This window comes from Strix uralensis, chromosome 4 (genome assembly GCF_047716275.1).
Source record: "Strix uralensis isolate ZFMK-TIS-50842 chromosome 4, bStrUra1, whole genome shotgun sequence".
Lineage (NCBI taxonomy): Eukaryota > Metazoa > Chordata > Aves > Strigiformes > Strigidae > Strix > Strix uralensis.
In genome coordinates, this window is record NC_133975.1 from 91159411 (window position 1) to 91180183 (window position 20773).

A 20773-nucleotide genomic window follows, 5' to 3' on the forward strand; every position below is an offset into this window, starting at 1 on the left:
GCTCCTGCTGTGGACTTGGTTCTTAGGTTGTTGCCCTTCTCTTTGGATAGGTGAGTACCAGTGATACACATCTTTAGGCTGTCAGTGTGATCTGGTCTAATGATGCGGTCTGATTTTCATCTCCCAAACTAAACACCTAACTCTATTGCAGACTCTCAGTTTTGAGGTACAAATGAGGGTGTGAAATGAGCTAAAAGACAAGAGGCTAGGCAGAACTGTTGAGGCAGAACTACAGGGAGCTACCATGTCCTGAATAGAACCTAAAGCTTTTGTGAGCTTAACTTGCTGTTAGTGTCAGCTCAGAAAGTCCAGCTTACCTCACACAATCCCCTTCCTGCTCATGACAAAGGTGCAGTCACAGTACACAGAGCTCTATGTGTAGGATAGGCCCATTTTCTATTTACATATTTGTTACAGTTGAACTTTTTTCATAATATCGTCAGTGAGCTGCAAGAGAGTTAAGGACAGATATTGGAAAAAGATTGCCAAATGCATAGTATTAAAGTACCCTTTTCCTGCCTTCATAGATCCCTCTCTCCTTCTATAAATGTGAATGTCAGGATGAATCCAACGCACACACTTTCACATACATCTCTCTGAATACTTCAAATATGTACTTTTGTCCGTCCTTAGGTCACCAAACAGCTCTTGAAACCCAGAGAGGCTAGAAGTGAAATGATTGCATTCTGCTCCAGAATAGGTAGAAATCAATGTATTTGACATCAGTGTCAATTCTCAAGCAGACTTCTGTGAGCTTTGAATCAGACCCTTTCTGAAGTAGAAATCAACAGGTTGCATAGTGCAAGAATAGTGCATGGATGAAGGAAAAGTTTTAAAATCAAAGAAAATGTTAAAAATAAAGGCAAAGGTCACTCAGCCCAAATATTTTCTTCCATTTTTTCCTAGGGTCTAATATTGCTAAGAAAAAAATTCAAACTCTCTTGCTGAAGAGAGACTACAATGGGTCATGCTGTACGTATAGTATTCAAGGATACACCTTCTTTTTATTTGAGCTAAGGCATTAAGTAAACAAAAAGCAAACTGGAGCCAGAGTTGTGCAAAGCTGTATCCAGACATCAAGCTCCAAAGACAGAAAATGTTGTAGAGGTACGTACTTTCTCTTCTTTTTTTCTATTTCTCTTAGAATATTAATATGATTTTTTTCCTTCTAGATGTTTTGCTAGTAAATCAAAGCATTTGTATTCTCTATTTGTGTTTTAAAAGATACTGAGTTGTGACTTTATGTTTAGTGATGTCAAAAGAGATTGGCTTTTCAATTGATCTCTTCAGATGCAGAAATAATTTTGCAGTTGTTAATGATTTGATGTGGTTTGTTGTTTGGTTGTTTGGGTTTTTTTTACATTGCCTTAACTGCAGTGAAAAGGAAATAATAAATACACAACATGTTAGCTAGATATCCACTGACTAATTCCTGTTACCCGAGAAATATTGTGTGTAATTATCAGTGTAAAGGAGGTGCACGAATCAGATAAAATGCTAAATATTTTGTAGACAATAGATTTAAAGTAGTAGTATGAAGAAGAATTGTTGATGTTATTTATAGACTATTTACTTTAGGGGTTATTACATTCTAAGTTTTCTGTAATTTGTTATGTGTGCTTTGATTAAAAGCCAGGACACAATCTTATTTAGCATCTTCAGTTTCTTCTTTGATACCTAAAACCTTTAGCTGCAAAACCCTGGAAAATCCTCTTAAGGCACAAGAATTTTTGCCCTTTCAAACTTCTGAATTTTTTTTAGCTACCAATATGATGTCGTAAACTTATTTTTATGCTAGTGGAAGGACTCTTATTCATGAAAACATACAGAGAATACAAAAGCACACACAAGTTCCTTATTTTACTGTCATTTCATTATTGAGATTATTTCCAGAATACTCTTTACTTTCGCATTCTTACGTGTCAAAACCTAAAGCTGCTTTGGTAATCTTTCCACAATAAAACTTCTGAATTTTTTTGCACTTTTACCTGTAGGATGAATTCTACTACACTATTTTGGAAGCAGTATGCTACCTTCGTTTTTCAGCTCTTGCAGTGTTTGAGTGGGGGTTGCCAAGGTTTACTGAGAATACAAATTAATTACTAGCTTCTATTTCTATTTCACACTCTGCTTTAATATTTTTAAAATTTTAACCTTTTGAAAGATAATAATAGTTCTAAATTTGAACCAAAGAAAATCGAAATGAAGGATCACCTTGGGTTTTTCCCCTCAGGCTTCACATATATTAGGAGTGTTTCACTAGTTAGAGATCCTTGTCACCTGTACTGGCAGATTTTATGAGTAAGCACATAAATGTAAAACAGAGGTATGCTTTATACATTTAATCATCCCTGTATTCTGTGGATGAAGCAAAAGATACCTTTAAAAGTGCTATTTAATTGTGACTGTACAAAGTGCTTCTGCGATCTTCCTCTCTCATTCAAATGGATAGTCTTCATTCTGTTGTGGTGAGCAAGCCCTGGGTCATAGCTGAGCATATGTACAGTTAGTCACATTTGTACAAACCCTATTATGGTTATGCAACGTGATACCATGTCCTGTTTCTTAAATAACTGTGAAAGGGGCCATTAAAAGCCATATTTACTTTGTATTACTGTATTCAGGCTGAACTAGGATCTGTGAAAAAAAAACAATCAGAAGAGTCAATAATTTAAAAAGTTATGATCTTTCCAGAGGGTGTCATTGCAGAGCTTCATGCAGATATACTTTTCCAAGGCTACATTAGTTTTCCTACATCCAGATGCTGCTGTTGCTTCTTTTATTTTTGGAGAGAGGAAGTTGTGGGAAAGCTGTGATTTATCTTAATTGTTACTTGGTTTTAGATGCTGTTGATACTAATTAAAATGGTTTAAATTAACATCTCTCATCTTTGCAGCCTTATAAGAATACTGATATTATAAAACAATTCCACAGTGTCACAAAAATCTATGTCACATCTGAAAATATCTTTGGCATCTTTTAAACTCAAAGAACCAGGACTTTTCTCTCAAGATAGCTATTGCTTCGTGTACTTGGACCCTGGGACTTTTAAGTTTATCAAACAATTTATTACATCTTCCACTAAATTTCACTGGAAGATGGGCTCAGGAGCACAGCTCTTGTCATTTACCTTTGGGGCTCAGTCACTGATACTGCATGGTGGGTTTAGATGGATGTGGTTATAGATGAAAGGTCTATGCTCAGGCAGGAAGACAGACATTGCCTTTATATGTAAGGTTATTCCCTGTTTTTATAAAGTTTTGAAATTCTGATAGAATAAATGAATGCTTTAGTTTATTTGTTCTTTTGAACAACTTTCTTCTCAACCTTATTCAAGGTGAAATACCTAGCCCTCACCAAAACTTTTCTTCAGCAAAGTCTGAAAAGTTTACCCAGAGAAAAATCATAGGATAGTGAATTTTTGAAAACAGTATTTGTTGTATGACTCCTGTAGTATTCGATATTAGATAAGCATGGATTTCATGCTACATTGTATATTACTCTGAATTTAAAAAATATGTCTCACAGAAACTGATTATCTTGTGTATTTTAGACAAATGCAGTGTTCAGGAAAAATTGAGAAGGCCAGAAAGCAGTATCAGATGTATTTTTCCTGGTTCAGTAGTTCATAAGATGTGAAAAATGTAGTTTTTCTGCAAGGTTAAAACTGCTTTAAGGAGTTTTTTTTCTGTACAAAATCACCTGAACATGTCTACATAAGTGAATCGCAGAGGCAATACAGTTAACGCCCAACACTGATATTTGCTGTCTATGGAGTCATGTGTCCTAGGAACTCCTGTAAAGCATTAGTACAACAAATACCCCTCTGTGAGATTTTCTTTCAGCTGGTCATCCATATGATACAATTCTTTTTCGAAGAGCGTCTATACAGTGACAGAATTGGATCTTTAGTAGAAGGCAGACAAAAGAAATTTAACCTTTCCTGCCCAGTGAGGGTACATTATTAAATTCATATGATATTGAAGTTTGATTAATACAAAGAACAAGCACATGAAAAAATACTGAGATGAAGCAACCTGATTCTGCAGCCCTCTAAGGAAGTGTGTCTCTATATTTTCTACCCACATCTCACTTCACTCAGTTTAGTGCTCTTCTACCTCTTATCATAAATGCCCCCTGAGGCAATGAGTTTCATGTCTTATTAGCATTTTGTGAGGCAGCTCACCAGAAGGACATGCTTCAGCAGATAAGAGTACTTCCGTTGTGGTTTAAGCCCAGCTAGCAACTAAGCACCATGTGTCCGCTTGCTCACTTCTCACCCCCAGTGGGACGGGGAGGAGAATTGCAGGAAAAAGGTAAAACCTCACGGGTTGAGATAAGGACAGTTTAATAGGACAACACAAGGAGAGAAAAAGTAATAATAACAATAATACTAATGAAGGAATATATGAAGCAAGTGATGTACAGTGCAATTGCTCACCACCCAGAACCTGATGCTCAGCCCATTCTTGAGCTGTGATCCCACCTCTCCTCTGGCCAGTTCCCCCGGTTGAGCATGACGTTGTCGAATATCCCCTTGGCTAGTTCAGGTCAGCTGTCCTGGCTGTGCCCCCTCCCAGCTTCTTATGAACCCTAACTTTATCCCAGCCAAATCCAGGACAACTTCTCTAGCAGAGTCCATTAGGAATCCCCAGGAAAGAAACAGGCACATTTTTGACATTTGGAAAATCAGTGCACAAACATCACATATCAGATACACTAGTCTCTGAAAGATAACAGTCCTTTTGTCACAACTCTTCACATTTCTTATGAGAGCTAAAAGGATGTACAGTAGAAAAATTGGCATCATGCCAATCCGGGCAGTGGTCAGCCCCATAGTGGCTTTGCTGGTTCTTAGTCACTATATTGAAACAACAATCTGGCTTTGTATAATTCAGCATGAAAACTTTGATAAATGTAGCTTCTCTAGAGAGGTAAGATAGGGCTTCTGAATTACACAACAGGATGAACCACAGACTTACACAAAAGGAGACCAGAAAAGACCTCAAAACCTCATCGTGTGCATTCTGAAGCTCCAAGAGAGAATCAGCTGTACCTCAGAAATGAAAAGTTAATAAGAATTTCTTAATGTAGAACATAAACATCAGTGTCATAGTTTAAACCCATCACTTTATATCCACTACAGATAAAAAATATTAATCCCTCCTTACCTCTTTCCAGGTAACTTATATAGATGATAGTTTTCATTTGTTCACTTGGCCTTCTCTTCTTTAGACTGAGCAACCCCAATTCTTTCAATCTTTCTTTCTTGTTTTTTTCTCAGATAACTGACCACTTTCTCTGCTCTTCTCTGGACTCTCCAGTTGGTCTACCTTCTGTCTGAACAGTTTTGCTTGAACAGGACACAGTGCCACTTGTTGCTGTGCTAGCCAGAAATATAATAGGAGGTATTCCTTAATGTATTGTACAAGCAAACCAGTTTATCTTCCTAATATGTGGTTTGCATTCTTGTACACGTATGGTGTAACACTACTTATTCATGTATACCTTGTCACTGACTGCTACGTCTTTTATCCCTCTTTGGCACAATAGCTGCCTAATTGGTCATTGCCACTCCTACGTCTTTACAAACTGTTATTCCCCCTCAAAACTTCACAGTTGTAAACACAAGTGCATTGTGATGTGTTTTCTCCTACAGATAATTTCTCTTATATGTCAAGATCATTCTTAATAGAATGTATCATGAAATGCATTTGCTGTTCATCTGGGCTTATTGTTGTCTACAGGGTTGAAGGATTGTTCCTTTATGCAAGTCATTCATGACTTGGGCCATTACCTGGCCCAGAACAGACCCAGCTAGAATCTCACTGATGATATTTTTTTGAGTTTGATAGCAAATTATTAAAAACTAATTTTAAAGTCTGTGGTTTTGTTTTTTTCCCCAGGTAATTTTGCACTCTCCTTGAAATAGTTACACTTTAATTTACTTCTGAAAATGTTATAACTTAATGTCAATAACATTATTAAAATTAAAACATATTACATGACCTGCTGCTTCTGTATTTGAGACTTGTTGCCCCGTTACAGAAATTAATAGCCAGCATGCCAAAAATATAAGGCGGTATAGCTTTTTTAACTATCTCTAACCTTTTACAAATATTTTTTTTTCATTTATTCTAGTATTTTTCCAGAATTGGTCTCTTCCTCATTTCTTGGCTTTTTAAAATAAGCACTGTGTCTACCTCTTCACACATTTCTCACACAACTTCTGAGAGTTTTCAGAGGAAGCTAACAGCTCTGAGCTTGCTTCACTCTGTTCTCAAGGTATCTTCATGTGCATTTCCTCAGACCCAGCTGTTACTATGGATAGGACTCATTTCACCTAACTTTAGCTGCCCGTAAGATCACCACCAATATCTGTGCAGGAGTGTAGGTTCCTATCAGTCAAGGGATACTTAGTACAGTCAATGACCAATAGAGAGCTCTTCTGGAGACATACTTGAGGATGAGGTGAACTGCAGTATTTCCAAATTATTCTCCGACCTGTTCTTTTCCTATTTTAGAAGGATTCTTTCTTACTGAGTTTAGTTGTTAGCCATGTAATTACAGATCATCTTTTTATGAAGAGTGATAGAAAATGTACTTTAGCCTTCTGCAAGTGAGGTATCACTAGGTTTTTCTTTTCCTTACTGATTTGTTTTCTTGTTATCCCTTATGTCTATTACTTTTTGCAGTTAAGCTTGTGCTTTGTACTTTCTGACTTTGTTTCAGCATCTTGTGCTATTCTTTCATACTTGTCCTTAGGAGTTTGACCTGGTTTCCACATGCTGTACATTTCCTTCTGGTGTTTCAGGCCATTGAAGACCGTGTTGCTTAGCCAAGTTGATCTCTGACCATACTTCCTATCCTCCTACTGTGTGGGATTGTTTGTGTTTGTACCCTAAACATCATTTCTTTAAGGAACTGCCAGCTCTACTGAATTCCTTCTGCTTTAGCCATGTTTCCCATGAGAACTTACCTTCCAGTTCCCAGGGCTTATTGGAGTCTTCTTGTAAAGAGTTCATTGGGTTTGAATTGATCTTTCCTCTTGTTCCTCATCTAAAAATAATATACATTATCCCATCACAGTTGCACTCAACCAAATTACCTTTACCCTCATATTCCAAACCATCCTTCTTCTTGGTTGCTTAGCAGGCAGCCTCTTGGCAGGCTGCTGTTGAAGCACTTGGCAGGCTCTGACAGCTGCTGTAGACCATACACAGGGAGTGGTTAAATGCTGCTCATTACACCCAGAGACAGACACAGCACATTGCTTTGTAATGTGCAACTGGAGATGCTTACCTAAACATCCACAGGGAAACACTTGCACCTTTTAGCTGGGCATTTAGTCAAAGAGAACTACTACACATACAGTGTTTCAGATGCTCTTCTGGGGAAGCATCTGTGTGGATGCAGAAACACTTTGCCCAGCCTTAAAGTCCAGGTAAGGAGAAGACAAAAACCTCTCCCTTATTTCCTTTGCAGACCTAGGCATAAAATTAAAATAATGTGTCTCTTTGGACTGATAGCTCTTTGTCTCAATCTTTGTTTTCTATTTACCATCACTCAGAGGAATGGGAAATCTCCACTGAGGTTGTCTGATTGGTGAGTAAAATTGGATTGTTAGTAGCTTTTAATGTTTCTGTGATTTTCATAGTGTAGTCAAATCTCCACAAAGAGAGATTTCTTTGTCACAGAGCTCTTGGGGTTTTTTTCATTTATATATTTAGAAATTTCCATTGAATCTCTCGATAAATAAGCTGAGACATTATTTAGATTTACAAATCACACCATGAAGAAGTGAATCTACAGAGGAATTTTTTCATTGCTATAACTCTCCTCAGTTAAGAACAGGGGATTTTAACGTACAGCTAAAAGTTGATGTTACGAGGATTCTGGTGCATGAAATGAAGAGACAGAGGCTTTCTGGCTTTGCTAAGGGTAGTATGCCTCTTGACACTCCTCTTTCAATACAGTTGGCAACTGCATAGGTAATTTCCTAGTTATCTACCTCAGGATAATTTTTAAAAGCCTTTGAGAAAAAATAGTTTACAAATTTTTATACAGGGTGTTTTGGAAACTGCTCTTTTTTCTCATCTTAAATGGTTCTGGTGACCTTTCTTCTAAGAAGTTCAGGCACTCTGCAGGCTTTGGAAAAAGCATTTAAAAATGAGGTTAAGGGGATTCCTCTTGTATATTCACAGTGAAACCTCTCTGGACTGAGGTGGCACAGGGGAGCAAACCACCCATTTTAAATAATAAGGCAAGCACAAGCAAGATTTTTGGGGGGAAAGCATTGGGGATCACTGGCAAAATAGATTCAAAGAATGAAATGAGCAGGAAGAAACTGTGTCTTGATAAGTAGTGTGAAAAGTGCTGTAGGAGGGAAAGGAAAATGTGTCAGTATAGTTTGGGAGATACTAAAATAGCTAGGGGAGCTGAAGTGCAGAGTTTGGGACTAGATGAGTGCAGAGCTGAGAGTGAGAAGCAGTGGGGCTGCGTGGGAGGTTTGGAAGAAGAAGGAGAGACAGATCTGATGAGCTGGGCTCGGAAGTGTGGTTGGTGCAGAGGGCTGTGAGGTTGACTGAGGAGATTAAGGGAGGAGTCTGGCAGTGGGAGCCAGCAAAGAGCTGGCTTGTGCATGGGGAAGACTGAACAGCAGAATCAGGGTGAGAGCTGATGGGCATTTGGGAAGCTGGAAAACAGGATTTGCTGGGCAAGTGGACTGGGAACGATATGAGAATGGCTTTTGGAGGTGAGGATTTGCTGGAGACTGGGTTAAAATTTTGCCTGAGGAGTGGAAGCAGGGACTGGGGAAGAAGGGGTCACAGCTGGGGCAGGGGCTGAGGGAAAAGCACTGGTGCCCATGCAAATATATGTTCAGGAGGAGGGGAACTCAGTGTTGGAGAGCTGCTGGGCAGTGGGGTGCAAGGAGATGGAATTGGGGGTAGTGGGAATGGAAGATCTAGGCAGACCATGCTGATGGTGGGAGCTGGGGAAGCAGGAACAAGCTGTGCTAGGGACCATTCTCCTCCAGCGTCAGGAATGGCATCCCACATGCCTGAGTCTCACCATTTTGTTGCTGTCAGCAGGTAAGTCTGGTGAGCTTGGGTCTTGTCATTGTTGATGCTGGGTTTGTTCAGAAGACAGCAACCCGCTGCCACTATTGGTTATTCCATTAGAGTGACTGTGATAAGATCAGTCAAGGGAGCTAAATGATTCACCACTGACAGTGATTTTTGTGCATGTTGTTATGATGCCACATGAATACATTTTCAACATTGGTTTTTAAAGAAACAAAATATGCCACACAACTTGACACACTCAATTCATGTGCTCTTGGGACACTCTAGGGCTGTGCAGTAGGATCCCCACTGTCTACAGCAAATGAGGGAGAGCGTGCAGTGAAGAGGTTTTAAGATGAGGATTTGGGTTCTTTGTCTGTCACAATAATCCCACATGGTGTGGGGCACCCACCTTTTCAGAGACTCTCATGGACTGTCCATTCTCCATTTTCTGGGTACTTGAGCAGGCTCTGGAAGCCAGATCTGCAGATCTTTTGAGCATTCATATCTGTAACTGAATGAGCAAGACTGTTTTGAACTTAGAGTGCACTGTAACGTTAAATACTCTGACATGTCAGTTCTTTAGTTTCAAGACTGTGTTGCCAAAAGCCAGCAGATACTTCATCTTATGCTCTCTATGATTTAGCTCATGCACCACTTTAATCCTATTTCCTGATGTCTTAATATCTGATACTGTATGTCCCATAGTATGATGTAAAATATGTTTCATAAAAACATAATATTTCTGCTGAACAGCTTGTCCTGCAATCCAGAGGAGACCAGAAAGGAAAGGAAAAATAGGCCGAGATTCATGTAGGAAGAGAGGAGAATGCATATGCACAGTTTGTAAGGGTCAGGATGTTTCAGGCAAAGAGGTTACTTCTGTAAACGAGCATGATTTCTGTATAGGAGACTTTGGAGGAGTATAAAAAAGAAAAGAGTTGGGGGGAATGAGAGTAGAGGTATGGTTTTGGACAAACTGGTGATGGATCCTGAAAACAAGGGTCAAAAAGTGGACTAGAATGATAGAAGAAGCTGGAGAAGATGGGAGCAAAAAAAGAAAATAATCTAAGCAGAGACATTTTGTATGCACTGGAGTGTAAAAAGAGAAATCATGACTGTCATCAGTTATGGCAGAGGGGTACTAGTGGAGGGAATACAAGAAGGATATAATGAGGTGAACAGCAGCCAGGAGGTTGCCTGGGGGCTGTGTGCTAAGCAGTTCTGTTCTGGCTATGCTATTTGGTGTGCAGTGACAGGAATGAATGAATCACGTTTACATAGGGAGGAGAAAAGCAAAAGGGGACAGAGAGGATCTAGGGTTGAGACAAGGTGGGTAGACCTGAATGGCAAGGACAACAGTGCTATTACCAACAGTAACTGAGAAGAGAAATATGGGAGGGAAGTCTAAGACACATGAAAAGCCAGAGACCTAGTTATCTATATGACGAAAAAAGCAGAGGGATTTTGCGAGGGCCCACCTCCCATGAAATAAACCTGGAAGGAGGTCATTTGTTGCCACCATGATAGGCATGCATCGTGTTCTAAGCTCTTTTTCCATACTCCCCTTTCTCCCTTTCTTCCTCCTTTCCAAGTTTCTTAGGCTCATCTAGATTCCCCAAAAGAAAGTGGTGAAGGTTGCTCTACTGTGATTGGTTTTGCAGTGGTTTAAATGGTTGATAAGTGCGTGGGATTTTGAATTAAGCATTTAGATAAGAAGGCCCCACAGCCTGTTAGCAGGTAACCAAGCAGAGGGGGTGTTTTGTTCTCGTATTATCTCTCAGGCCCCAAAAGCACTAATTGTCCCTGCCCAGGACCTCATGTCAGCCCCCCCAGGGCCATCGGTCCCTGCCCCAGCAATGCCGCAGCAGGGCTGGATGCCAGCTTCCCATGGCCCACCTGAGCTGGGTCTACTCACGAGCTGACGTGACCATGGCTTTGCCTGATGATCTGGTCTCTTGGTTGGACCTGGCCACCATCTCCAGGTCTTCACTCTCCAGGGGTGGTGATGGATCCAGGCTGGTGAGGCCCCTGCCACACTGGCCATGTGGTTATTGCACTTGGCACCCAGCTCCCCATCCCGAAAGGAAGAGCTGTCCCTCACTGCTCCCTGACAGTATCAGTGGGAAGTGGCCATACTTGCAAAATCAAAAGCCCATGGCCTTTCTGGCTACAACTCCAGGAAGGAAAACAGAGACAAGTTTGATCACATAGTAAGGGTTGGATTCCAGTGTGTGAGTGACTGTAGTGCATTTAATCTTATTCTTCTTTAAATGTCTGTCGTGATTTATTGGATAGTTTTGCATGTTCCTTTCTATACTCATTTCCTTGAATTTGTTCTTCTTCATCTTTACCAAATTATACTTTGTGCCTTTTTCACTCCCATTCTCAACCTTTCTTTCCCACAGCATCTTTTGAGCAGGCTACACAGCCTTTCTATTTCCCATGGCCCCAGCTCCACTACTTCTCAGGTTGCTGCTCCCTGCCTCTCTGTGAATTTTTCTGTCAAACTGTGCTGCCTTTTCCCATGTACTCTTTTTCTCTCCTCACTTTGGTTCTTTTCATCCCCAAATTGGCTCTTCCTTTCACTTGCTCTTTTGCCGGCTGGTTGATATCAGTTTTAGCACACTGGCAGCCTAACTGGTGTTGGCATCCCTGAAAAGGAAGATTTTAAGGAGAGATTTTAGGTGAAAAATGTAATAGCTCTGCAGCTGCTTCAGAAACTTTTTCCAAAAAGAAGGGCAGCAGAGGAGAAAGCAGAAGCTATTTGTTTGTTATCAGGGGCTAATGGTAGCAGGGGCTAGCAATAAGACTGATCAGAAAGTAAAGTTGAGCTTTTAATAGTGCATGAGAAACGACAGGTACAGAAAAACCTTGGAAGGCAGACAGGGATGGAATAGAGGAGAAGCTAAAAGACAGGCATGAGAAGGTGGTGTAATGAGAATAACAAGCAGTTTAATGATGGCAATGAGGAAGACAGCAGTGCAGTTGCTGAGACCAGAAAGAAATCTGATGCACTAGTGGAGGGCTGAGATGGCCACTGCAGGGAACAAGAGTTTTTGCTTGTGCCTATGTTGGAAATTGTGACTTCGTACCTACCTCATTGCTGCAAAGTGTGCTATTCTGTAGGACAACCCCATCAGCCTCTTCCTCAGTAGCCCCCATTCTAGCTCATATGTTGTCTCCCTACTGAGCTTGTACCTGTTCTCACACAACACCTTTCAGCCCTTGCTGCTGGAGGTGAGATGATGTCACACCCTAGCTCCTGTTGGCAAAATGACCCAGATCAGATGGTTCTTCTAGCCCTTGACTGTCTGCAGCCTGCTGGAGGTTCCTAATCCACTAATGATTTTCCACTTCATGGAGCAGGCCGGCCTGCCTGCTGAGACTCCAGTTTCTGGGGTCTCCCTCCCTCCTGTCCATCCATAGCTAGTTGTACAGGAACAAGGGGGCTGCAGACTTGGGTGAGCAAGGGTCTTGCTTCTAAAGGCACAATTCACCCTGTTAGAACAACACACTCAGAATTGAGTCCAGCAAAGCTTGTTTGTCCTGTTCGTTTTTTATTCTTGCTGTTCTTGGGGTGTTTCTACACGTCATCCCCTCCTCACCTTCTATGTACCCATGTACATATCAGTATGTATGTATTTGCAGTCATCTTTTGAAGGGATTAACAGGGCTTAAGTACAGAATGGGGCTCGGTGACTGAGAATGTTATCTGTTTCCAGAGATTTTCCCTACCTTCCTCTGAGCTGCCCTACTGGTACCTTTTTTTACTTCTGGCTTTAAATGTATCAGGAACACAAATAAGTATTGTTGTCATTTCATTTTTTTAATCCGGTAAATCCCACTTATCATCAAGTAGGGCACAGAGGATCACTCCATATGCTCAGCTGTGACCTAGGTCTGTCTTTGCGAAAAATTAGCTTGAGATACACCTTTGTAAGTTTATCACCAGGAGACTTTAAATCCTTATCAACCTACTTAGTTTACTTGGAGCAAATAATATGCCAGTATAACTGATATTAATGTGTTTCTGAACTACACATATGTGTGTGTATATATATGTGTACACATGTGTATAGTTCAGAAATAGATATACATATACACACACACATGAGTGTGTGTACACGTATTTCTGTACTTGGGTAATAGGTGCCATAGATAAAGACTTAACATTATTCAACATTTCCAGTTATCGGACTTCTCTTTGTTTATAAAATTATCAAAATACTGTTTTTTTCAGACTGATTTTTTAAATACTTCTTTAAAAACTGCAGATTTTTCAATTGCAATGGCTCAGCAGTTCCAGGAGAAGGATTAGGGAATGATAAATTATGAATCATTGTTTTAGCAGTTCAAGGGCAGAACGATGTACCAGATACCTGTTCAAGGCAACACAATCTACTCCTTCGGTGCCTGTGCTAGGAATAAACCTGCATGGCAGGAGGGAGACCTTCAATCTGTGATGTACTAGGTCATGTACTCACATGACTTTATCATTAAAACCTCTTTAGACTGTCTAAATATTTCCTAATTGAAAGAGTACTAGAGATTCTATATCAGACCTTGTTTTGGTCAGGGGAAAAGGAACTCATTCCAAAACCAAAGTTGGTGGTTGGATAAATGTGAGTGTTTGTGGTGTAGCTACATATGGTACAAACAGTTGAAGTCCAGACTGTAACAGATGTATGGGATGGTTGCAGAAGGTCTAGTATCACAAAACGGTCAGAAAGTATGAGACAAATGAACTAAGAGAAATCAATTTAACAGAAAAAATTATCCAGCCACTCAGGCATATGACAACTTTGTGAGAACCCTGGAAAAGTACAATCTCATCTTTGAGACAAAGAGCTCTTCTGGGCCAAATGATCTAGCCTGACATACAGGGGATGTGCAAGTAGGTTGCCAGCCACTCCTCCATACACAGTGTAGCCTATAGAAAAGGGGGATGATGAAAGTAATTAAAAAGCAGAAAACTGTCATAAATTTCTTGAAAGAAACAGAAGGATGGAAAGAACATTTTATGGTCAGCAAACTTGAGAACAAAGATATGAATGTGATACAACTATTTTTGGTTTTGTTATGAGGACCGTGTGTGCTGGGAAGAAAAGAATCTTCACCACAGATTAGTAGGGGGAGATGGTAAAATTATCAGTAGTGCAAAGAAGGTTGGAATTCAATACATATTTTTCATTTTATGAGGCATTCAGGTCTTTTTGCCATCTTGCATGCACATGAGATGATTGGCATTGTTTTCTCCAATAATCTGTTCCCCATTTGCTACCACTCTTGGCTTGAGGAATTGCTCTGGTTGCTCTCACATAGAAACTTTGGAAATGGATCTCACCAAACTGTTAGTTTGGGTTTAGTTGATTAAGGTAATAACATTGATATAGTGGATTTAGAATTGTATAAAGCATTCAACTTGATACTGCAGCATGTTTTGGTTAAGAAGGTAGAAAGCCATCAAATCAGCTGGACACACATGGAAGGAATTAAACACTAGCTAACTGACAGGCCTCAGAAAATATCATCACCTGATAGAAATCCTTCTGAAAGGGTTCTGCAAGAAAGAGTTCTGTGAAGATCATTCCTCTTGCTGCCTGGTTTACTGTTTAGTAATGTCCAAGGAAGAGTCAAAAAGTGATTTCTGATGAAATCTGCAGAATCCAGTAACACATGCAGAGTTGAAAATATTAAGCCATAGCTATGTATGGTTGATCTATAATGGTGTGATCTGAAGAACAAGCAGAAACCAACAGTGCAGTGTAAGGCTGTTATCTAGGAGATTCTATGCTTCATTAAAAAGAAAAATAAAAAACCCCAAAAGACAAAAAAAATCCACAAAACCCCCACAACTATGTGTAATAAGAACAAAGCAGATTAATTCCCTGTATTTAGTTTTTAGTATTTTCTCTTCTCTTTGGCACTATGTTAGTTCCAAAGAGACATTCAGATCTGTTTTCACTAGAAGACATTTCTGCCTTTTTTTCTTCTTTTGAGTCCTATGGTACTGTCTTGCCACCTTGCCTGTGGGAGCTCATTCTGCTGCTCTTTGGTTACAGCAGAACTAGACTATTTATTACGGAGTTGTGTTAATAGACTCACCACACCTTGGCTCAGGAATGCCTTGTAGTTACCCAGTCACCTTAAATCACACTTAATTCAAGGTAGGATGAGGTAAAATGCAAAGAGAAGTATTAATTCATTACGTCTAAAATAGACAACACAATTGAAAATATGTGAAAAAGACTTAAGTGAAGAAATAGAAGAGGAAGTTCATCTGATCTGATCTACTGACACTGAATATATCACAAAAGTGGTTTCTGTTTGTTTTTTTTCCCCCCACTTTTTCATTTCCAGGTGACTTGTCCCTTTTCTGATAAAATGGCTCTAAGAATGCTCTTTCCTCTTATTCCTCAGGCTGCTCTTAGGTGATTTTCATCGCTGGAGACCTTGCACTACACAGAACTCCATACTGGGGTCTCCCATCAGAAAACATCTTCAGAAGAAGCCGTCAGACTTCACCTTCAGGTAGCTTTTCTGAATCGTCATGTGGAACTCACTTGTCGATGCACTTTTTTAGCTCTTACATACAATACGCACTTTGAAGTTTTCTAAGCGGCTCAGACAGATCTCACCTGTCACCTTGGAGCTCGTTCTATCCCTCCTTATGGTCTGACTGTTCTCCTGGTTTGAAATAAGGATTCTTTTGCTTCCACAAACATGCACGTGTCTTAGAATAGGAGTTGTCTCCTGTGTTTGACTAGCTCATAAACAGCTTCTTTCCCTCAAGGAGGCAAGTTTCCCTCTGGTGACTCACTGACGTGTTTGAACATGAAGTGTGTCTTATGGCAGACCTTATATTCTGTACCAGTAATTTAATTATCAAATATATATGATACAAGTATCTAAATAGAGTAAATGAATCTAGTACGTTTTCTGATTCCTGAGATGGGTATGATAACAATAACTACCCTGAGGTGACAGCATTTAAGGTAAATGAAGCCCAACCTCTTTCTCCTAAGCATACTCTAACAAGGAGTCCCTGTACAGAATTATTTAGTGTCATATTTATTTTAATTGCTACACAGTGTGAAATTGTGTCTTCAATCCAATTCTGAAAAAGAATAAAAAGGGATCACTCAGTCTTGGACCTCATGAGATCAATGAACAATCTGACTGATTTTAGCTGGCCTTGAAAACAGCCCTTGATGCATTAGAAGTCAATAGATTGCACAGCGAAGGGAGAATTGACGTGCAGTGAAGAAAAGGTTAAAGGCCAAAGATCGATCCATATTTTTTTCTTGTAGCCTTTACAATGGTCTTATGCAGCCAAGAAAATGCAAAAATATTAGCTAAATGCCTCTGTGTGTAAAAATACTACATTCATTTGAATGAGTATTTTAACAATTTAATGTAAATGCCAGTGAATTGTTAACACATGTGACTGCAGATTTGTTCATAATGATGTTTACAGGTCAGAGATAGTGAACAGTCATCCCTCTCCATTTTTCAGATCATGCCTACACTAAGAGGGATTTAATAATTAGTAATGCTGTTGGCTGTATGAGTTTGAAGATATTCAGGTAAAGATGAATGAGATAATAATCACCTGTCAGCCCTGAAAGGAAGAAACCTTGTGTGAAAGTACATTTTCAGCAATTTAACTAGTGCTGCCTCTATTGCTGTCTCAGAATACACAAGAAACCGGTTTCCATTATGGCAGCTGGGGTTTATGTACATCCACACTGGAGAGGGTGACACCACAAATAACTTCCAGGGTGGTCCTGTTGTATCTTTGTAAAAACAAAACAAAAAAATGTTGAAGTTACATCCTCAAGAAATCCATGCAATGATGTTTTTATTCCCAGCAGGTTCAGGGTGAAAAATTGCAAAGCAGAAAAAGAATACAGTATTGCTTGACTTTTTTGATGGTGCAGACTTTATGGGACAGAGGTAGAAGGTCATGTTTGCCAGTAGTTATGGTTTTACACTTAATTTTGCTGCTTCAAATAAGAAGTAGTGAAAAGTATGGTGATGAAGAGCTTTCTAATGGGGGCAACACAGTAAGACTACAGAGGACTTAGAGAGCTCTCCACAAAATGCAAGGGGACAGAACGAGTGAGTACAGGGAAGGGAATATGTTGAGTGTTAGACTGCATTGGCCTTCTCTCCTTTTAGCTGTGAACAAGGAACATCTCCTTTTCTGTTGTTTCCCCTGCTGCTTCTATATGCTTCCTACCATAGTGAACCATTTTGGGGCTCTTATGCTGCAGCACCAGCGGCAGCAAACATATATGCAGTGCTGTGACTTTGGGAGAGAATGGGAAAAGTCATCTATTGTTAGTAGTTAGGATTCTCTGCTGGAATGTGGAAGAGTTTCTCCTGCAGTGAATATAAATTTATTTGTACAAAGTTGAAAGCTTCAGTGCAAGAGATGAGAAGAATCTCATCCTGAATGCATCATAGGTTTGTGGATAGGCCTGTTGCAGGTTACAGAAAACTTTGTACTCCCAGACTGCAACAAGTAAACTTATTTAAAAAAAATACATCTCTGTAATCCTAAATAACGTTATCGTTACACAATGGGAAGGAATAGACAGTTTTCTTGGCAGGAACACCAGCTTTAAATGAGAAGGGAGGCATATTTGCTCATACACAGCTCATTGTTATGACAAGGTGGGGGGAATTTTGTAATACTTTGAAATGGTCATATTTTTTTTTCTGTTTGGTTTAACAGTATAATTGTGGCGAATCTTTGTCATAGGAGAAATTTTATTTGTTAGCAAAGCCTGTTTTTATAGGGCTTGAAAGGTCCTTCTGCTATCATAAATTCTGTAAGAGAATGCCATGTTATCTTTGTTATATGTCATACAAAATCTGACTTGGATTATCTTTCTTTGTTGACAGAAAGGCAGATTTCCACTTTAGAGATCACGTCATCCTCCTTCCTGTGAAAATAATATGAATCAGAAGGTGTTAGTTTTCCTTCTCCCAAATTTTATTTTTGGGATATTTCTCTTTGGGTTTTTCTGTAAGAGACAAAAAACCCTAACAGGTGAGTAAAGAATTTGCCAACAGAAGGACTTAATGTTTTCTAGAACCAGGGACACCTTTCCCAAATGTGATAGAAAGTAACTATGGAGCCTAAGGGATAAACAAGACTATGAAAATATCCAAGGCCCTATCACTGTGATAGCTATCTTAGCAATGTCTGAGAGAAAGAGCACTACATAACTACATAGACATTAGAAGTGTGTCCTGGTGTCAGCTGGGATAGAGTTCATTTTCTTCCTAGTAGATGGTACAGTGCTGTGTTTTGGATTTAGAATGAGAATAATGTTGATAACACACTGAAGTTTTTAGTTGTTGCTAAGTAATATTTATACTAAGTCAAGGATTTTTTACCTTCTCATGCCCGGCCAGCAAGAAGGCTGGAGGGGCACAAGAAGTTGGGAGGGGACACAGCCAGGACAGCTGACCACAAACTGGCCAAAGGAATATTCCATACTGTATGATGTCATGACCAGTATATAAACTGGAGGGAGTTGGCCAGGAAGGGCAGATCACTGCTTGGGGACTGGCTGGGCATTCGTCAGCCGGTGATGAGCAATTGCATTGTGCATCACTTGTCTTTCTAGGGTTTTATTTCACTCTTTTTGTTATCTTCCTTTTCATTACTTTTATTACTATTTCTTTCATTACTATTATAATGATAATGATCATTATCATTGTGATAATGACCATTATCATTATCATTATTATTATATTTTATTTCAATTATTAAACTGTTTTTATATTTATACTTGTTTTCAATTCTCCTCCCCATCCCACCGGGAGGGAAGGGAGAGGAGTGAGCAAGCAGCTGCGTGGTGCTTAGTTGCTGGCTGAGGTTAAGCCACAATAAAGTGTTAGAACGTTAATCTTACTTAGAGTAATATTGCTAACACGTTGAAAGTTTGAATTTTAACAAAATTCTCACTAAGCAGGATAGTTTATTGCATGTTTGCCATAGTAGAGTCTCGTGACAGTAAACAAAAAATTGATTTTATCATCTTCATTAATTTTTGTATGCAGGGAGATAGACTGAGTGCTATGATTGTCACAGAGAAAGAGACTTATATAAGTCTATTTCACACTAATGGTTTAAATTTCTTGCTTGGTTGCAGGTGCTTTTCCTGATCGCACAGAAGATTGGCTGGCAATTCAAAATGATCGCAAAAGCACACTGGCTTCTGTCTGCCTGAAGAACAACCTTCTTAAATTAAGAAGCAAATTGGATTCTCATGTTGCAAACCAGCTCTTTGTGGAGCACAAACATAAATTTATGTACTGTGAGGTGCCCAAGGTAGGCTGCTCCAACTGGAAGAGAACTATTTTTCTTCTCCAAGCAGACTTGAATGCAGAAGCTTCAGAAATTGAGCATGACCACATCCACCAAACCTCGCTGATCAAAAAACTGGTGACTTACCCTCCTGCCATACAGAAGGAATTTCTGAACAATTATACCAAAGTGATGTTCACCAGACATCCCTTGGAACGTCTGGTTTCAGCTTACAGAGACAAACTTCTGCACTCTGAGCCATTCTACAGTATCACTGTTGCTAATCAGATTAGGGCAATGTTCAGGAAAAACAAAAATTCTTCTGAAAAAGTGAGTTTCCAGGAGTTTGTCAACTTCATTATAGCAAAACCGCCAAGTACTCTCGACATTCACTGGAAGCCAATGTTTCTGCTCTGTGACCCTTGCAACATTCACTATGATGTTCTGGGTAAGTATGAAACTCTTGGTTTAGATTCTGAGCATGTTCTGAAGGTCATTGGAGCACCAGAGAGCCTGCACTATCCCAGCTTGAAGAGGTATGGCTCAGAGAAACGAACTAATGGTGATATCACCTTGGAGTATCTCAGACAACTGAACTCAGAACAAATTGAGAAGATCAAAAAATTGTATGAAATGGATTTTTTCTTGTTCAACTATACTATGAAATATGAGGATTATTTTTCCCTGAATGACTAATGTAGGTTCATCAAAGAACAGTTTACTTTGTACAAAATGGACTGAACTGGACCTCACAGGTGCAGGTGCTAGATAGGTGGGTTGGTGGCTGACTGCTGCAGAGATTTTACTGCTGTTTAGAGACATTGTTTATCATCCTAAGCACTCTTATAACAAATCCCTGCCATGATCTGTGGTACTGTACAGTGCTTTATCTACATGAAATTACTGTCTTCCTATTGATCATTAATGGCATATGTTTGTTTCACGAAGACTGTTCATACATGATAGATTTTGGTCTGTTGGTAAGAGATAGGGGAAGGATGACAAACGTTTTTCACAATGAATATTTTTAGAACACTGGTTTTTTAATATAAATTATTTTAATTTTTTATTGACAAAAGACATACAAAGCAATAAATAATCTGCTTTAGAGCCAAACCACTCTTTGTCTAGGAAAGGAGCAAATAACTTCAGATGCTTGAAGCTGCATTGCACAGAACTTAATGCCTGATTATATATCCCTCCCGCAGTGCTCTCACCACAGCCCACCAGCCTCATACCTCAAGCAGTATAGTTGGCAGCAATCCAGCCAGGGTTTCCCTTACATCTCTTCAAAATCTTCTGATGAGCAGATCTGCTGTTCACGGTGACTTTGCAAACTCTTCTCACTGCCTTTGTGAGCATTATGGTCTGATTTAAGAGG

At 39.6% G+C, this 20773-nt stretch overlaps 1 protein-coding gene across 1 annotated transcript; it reads left to right on the top strand.

Moving 5' to 3' along the window:
* Positions 1-17765: 17765 nt before the first annotated feature.
* LOC141942246 (carbohydrate sulfotransferase 9-like) lies at positions 17766-20088 on the top strand. Its single transcript, XM_074865195.1, has 2 exons — positions 17766-18126; positions 19238-20088. The coding sequence occupies exons 1-2, from the start codon at positions 18033-18035 to the stop codon at positions 20086-20088; spliced, it is 945 nt and encodes a 314-aa protein (XP_074721296.1). The 5' UTR covers positions 17766-18032.
* Positions 20089-20773: the final 685 nt, after the last annotated feature.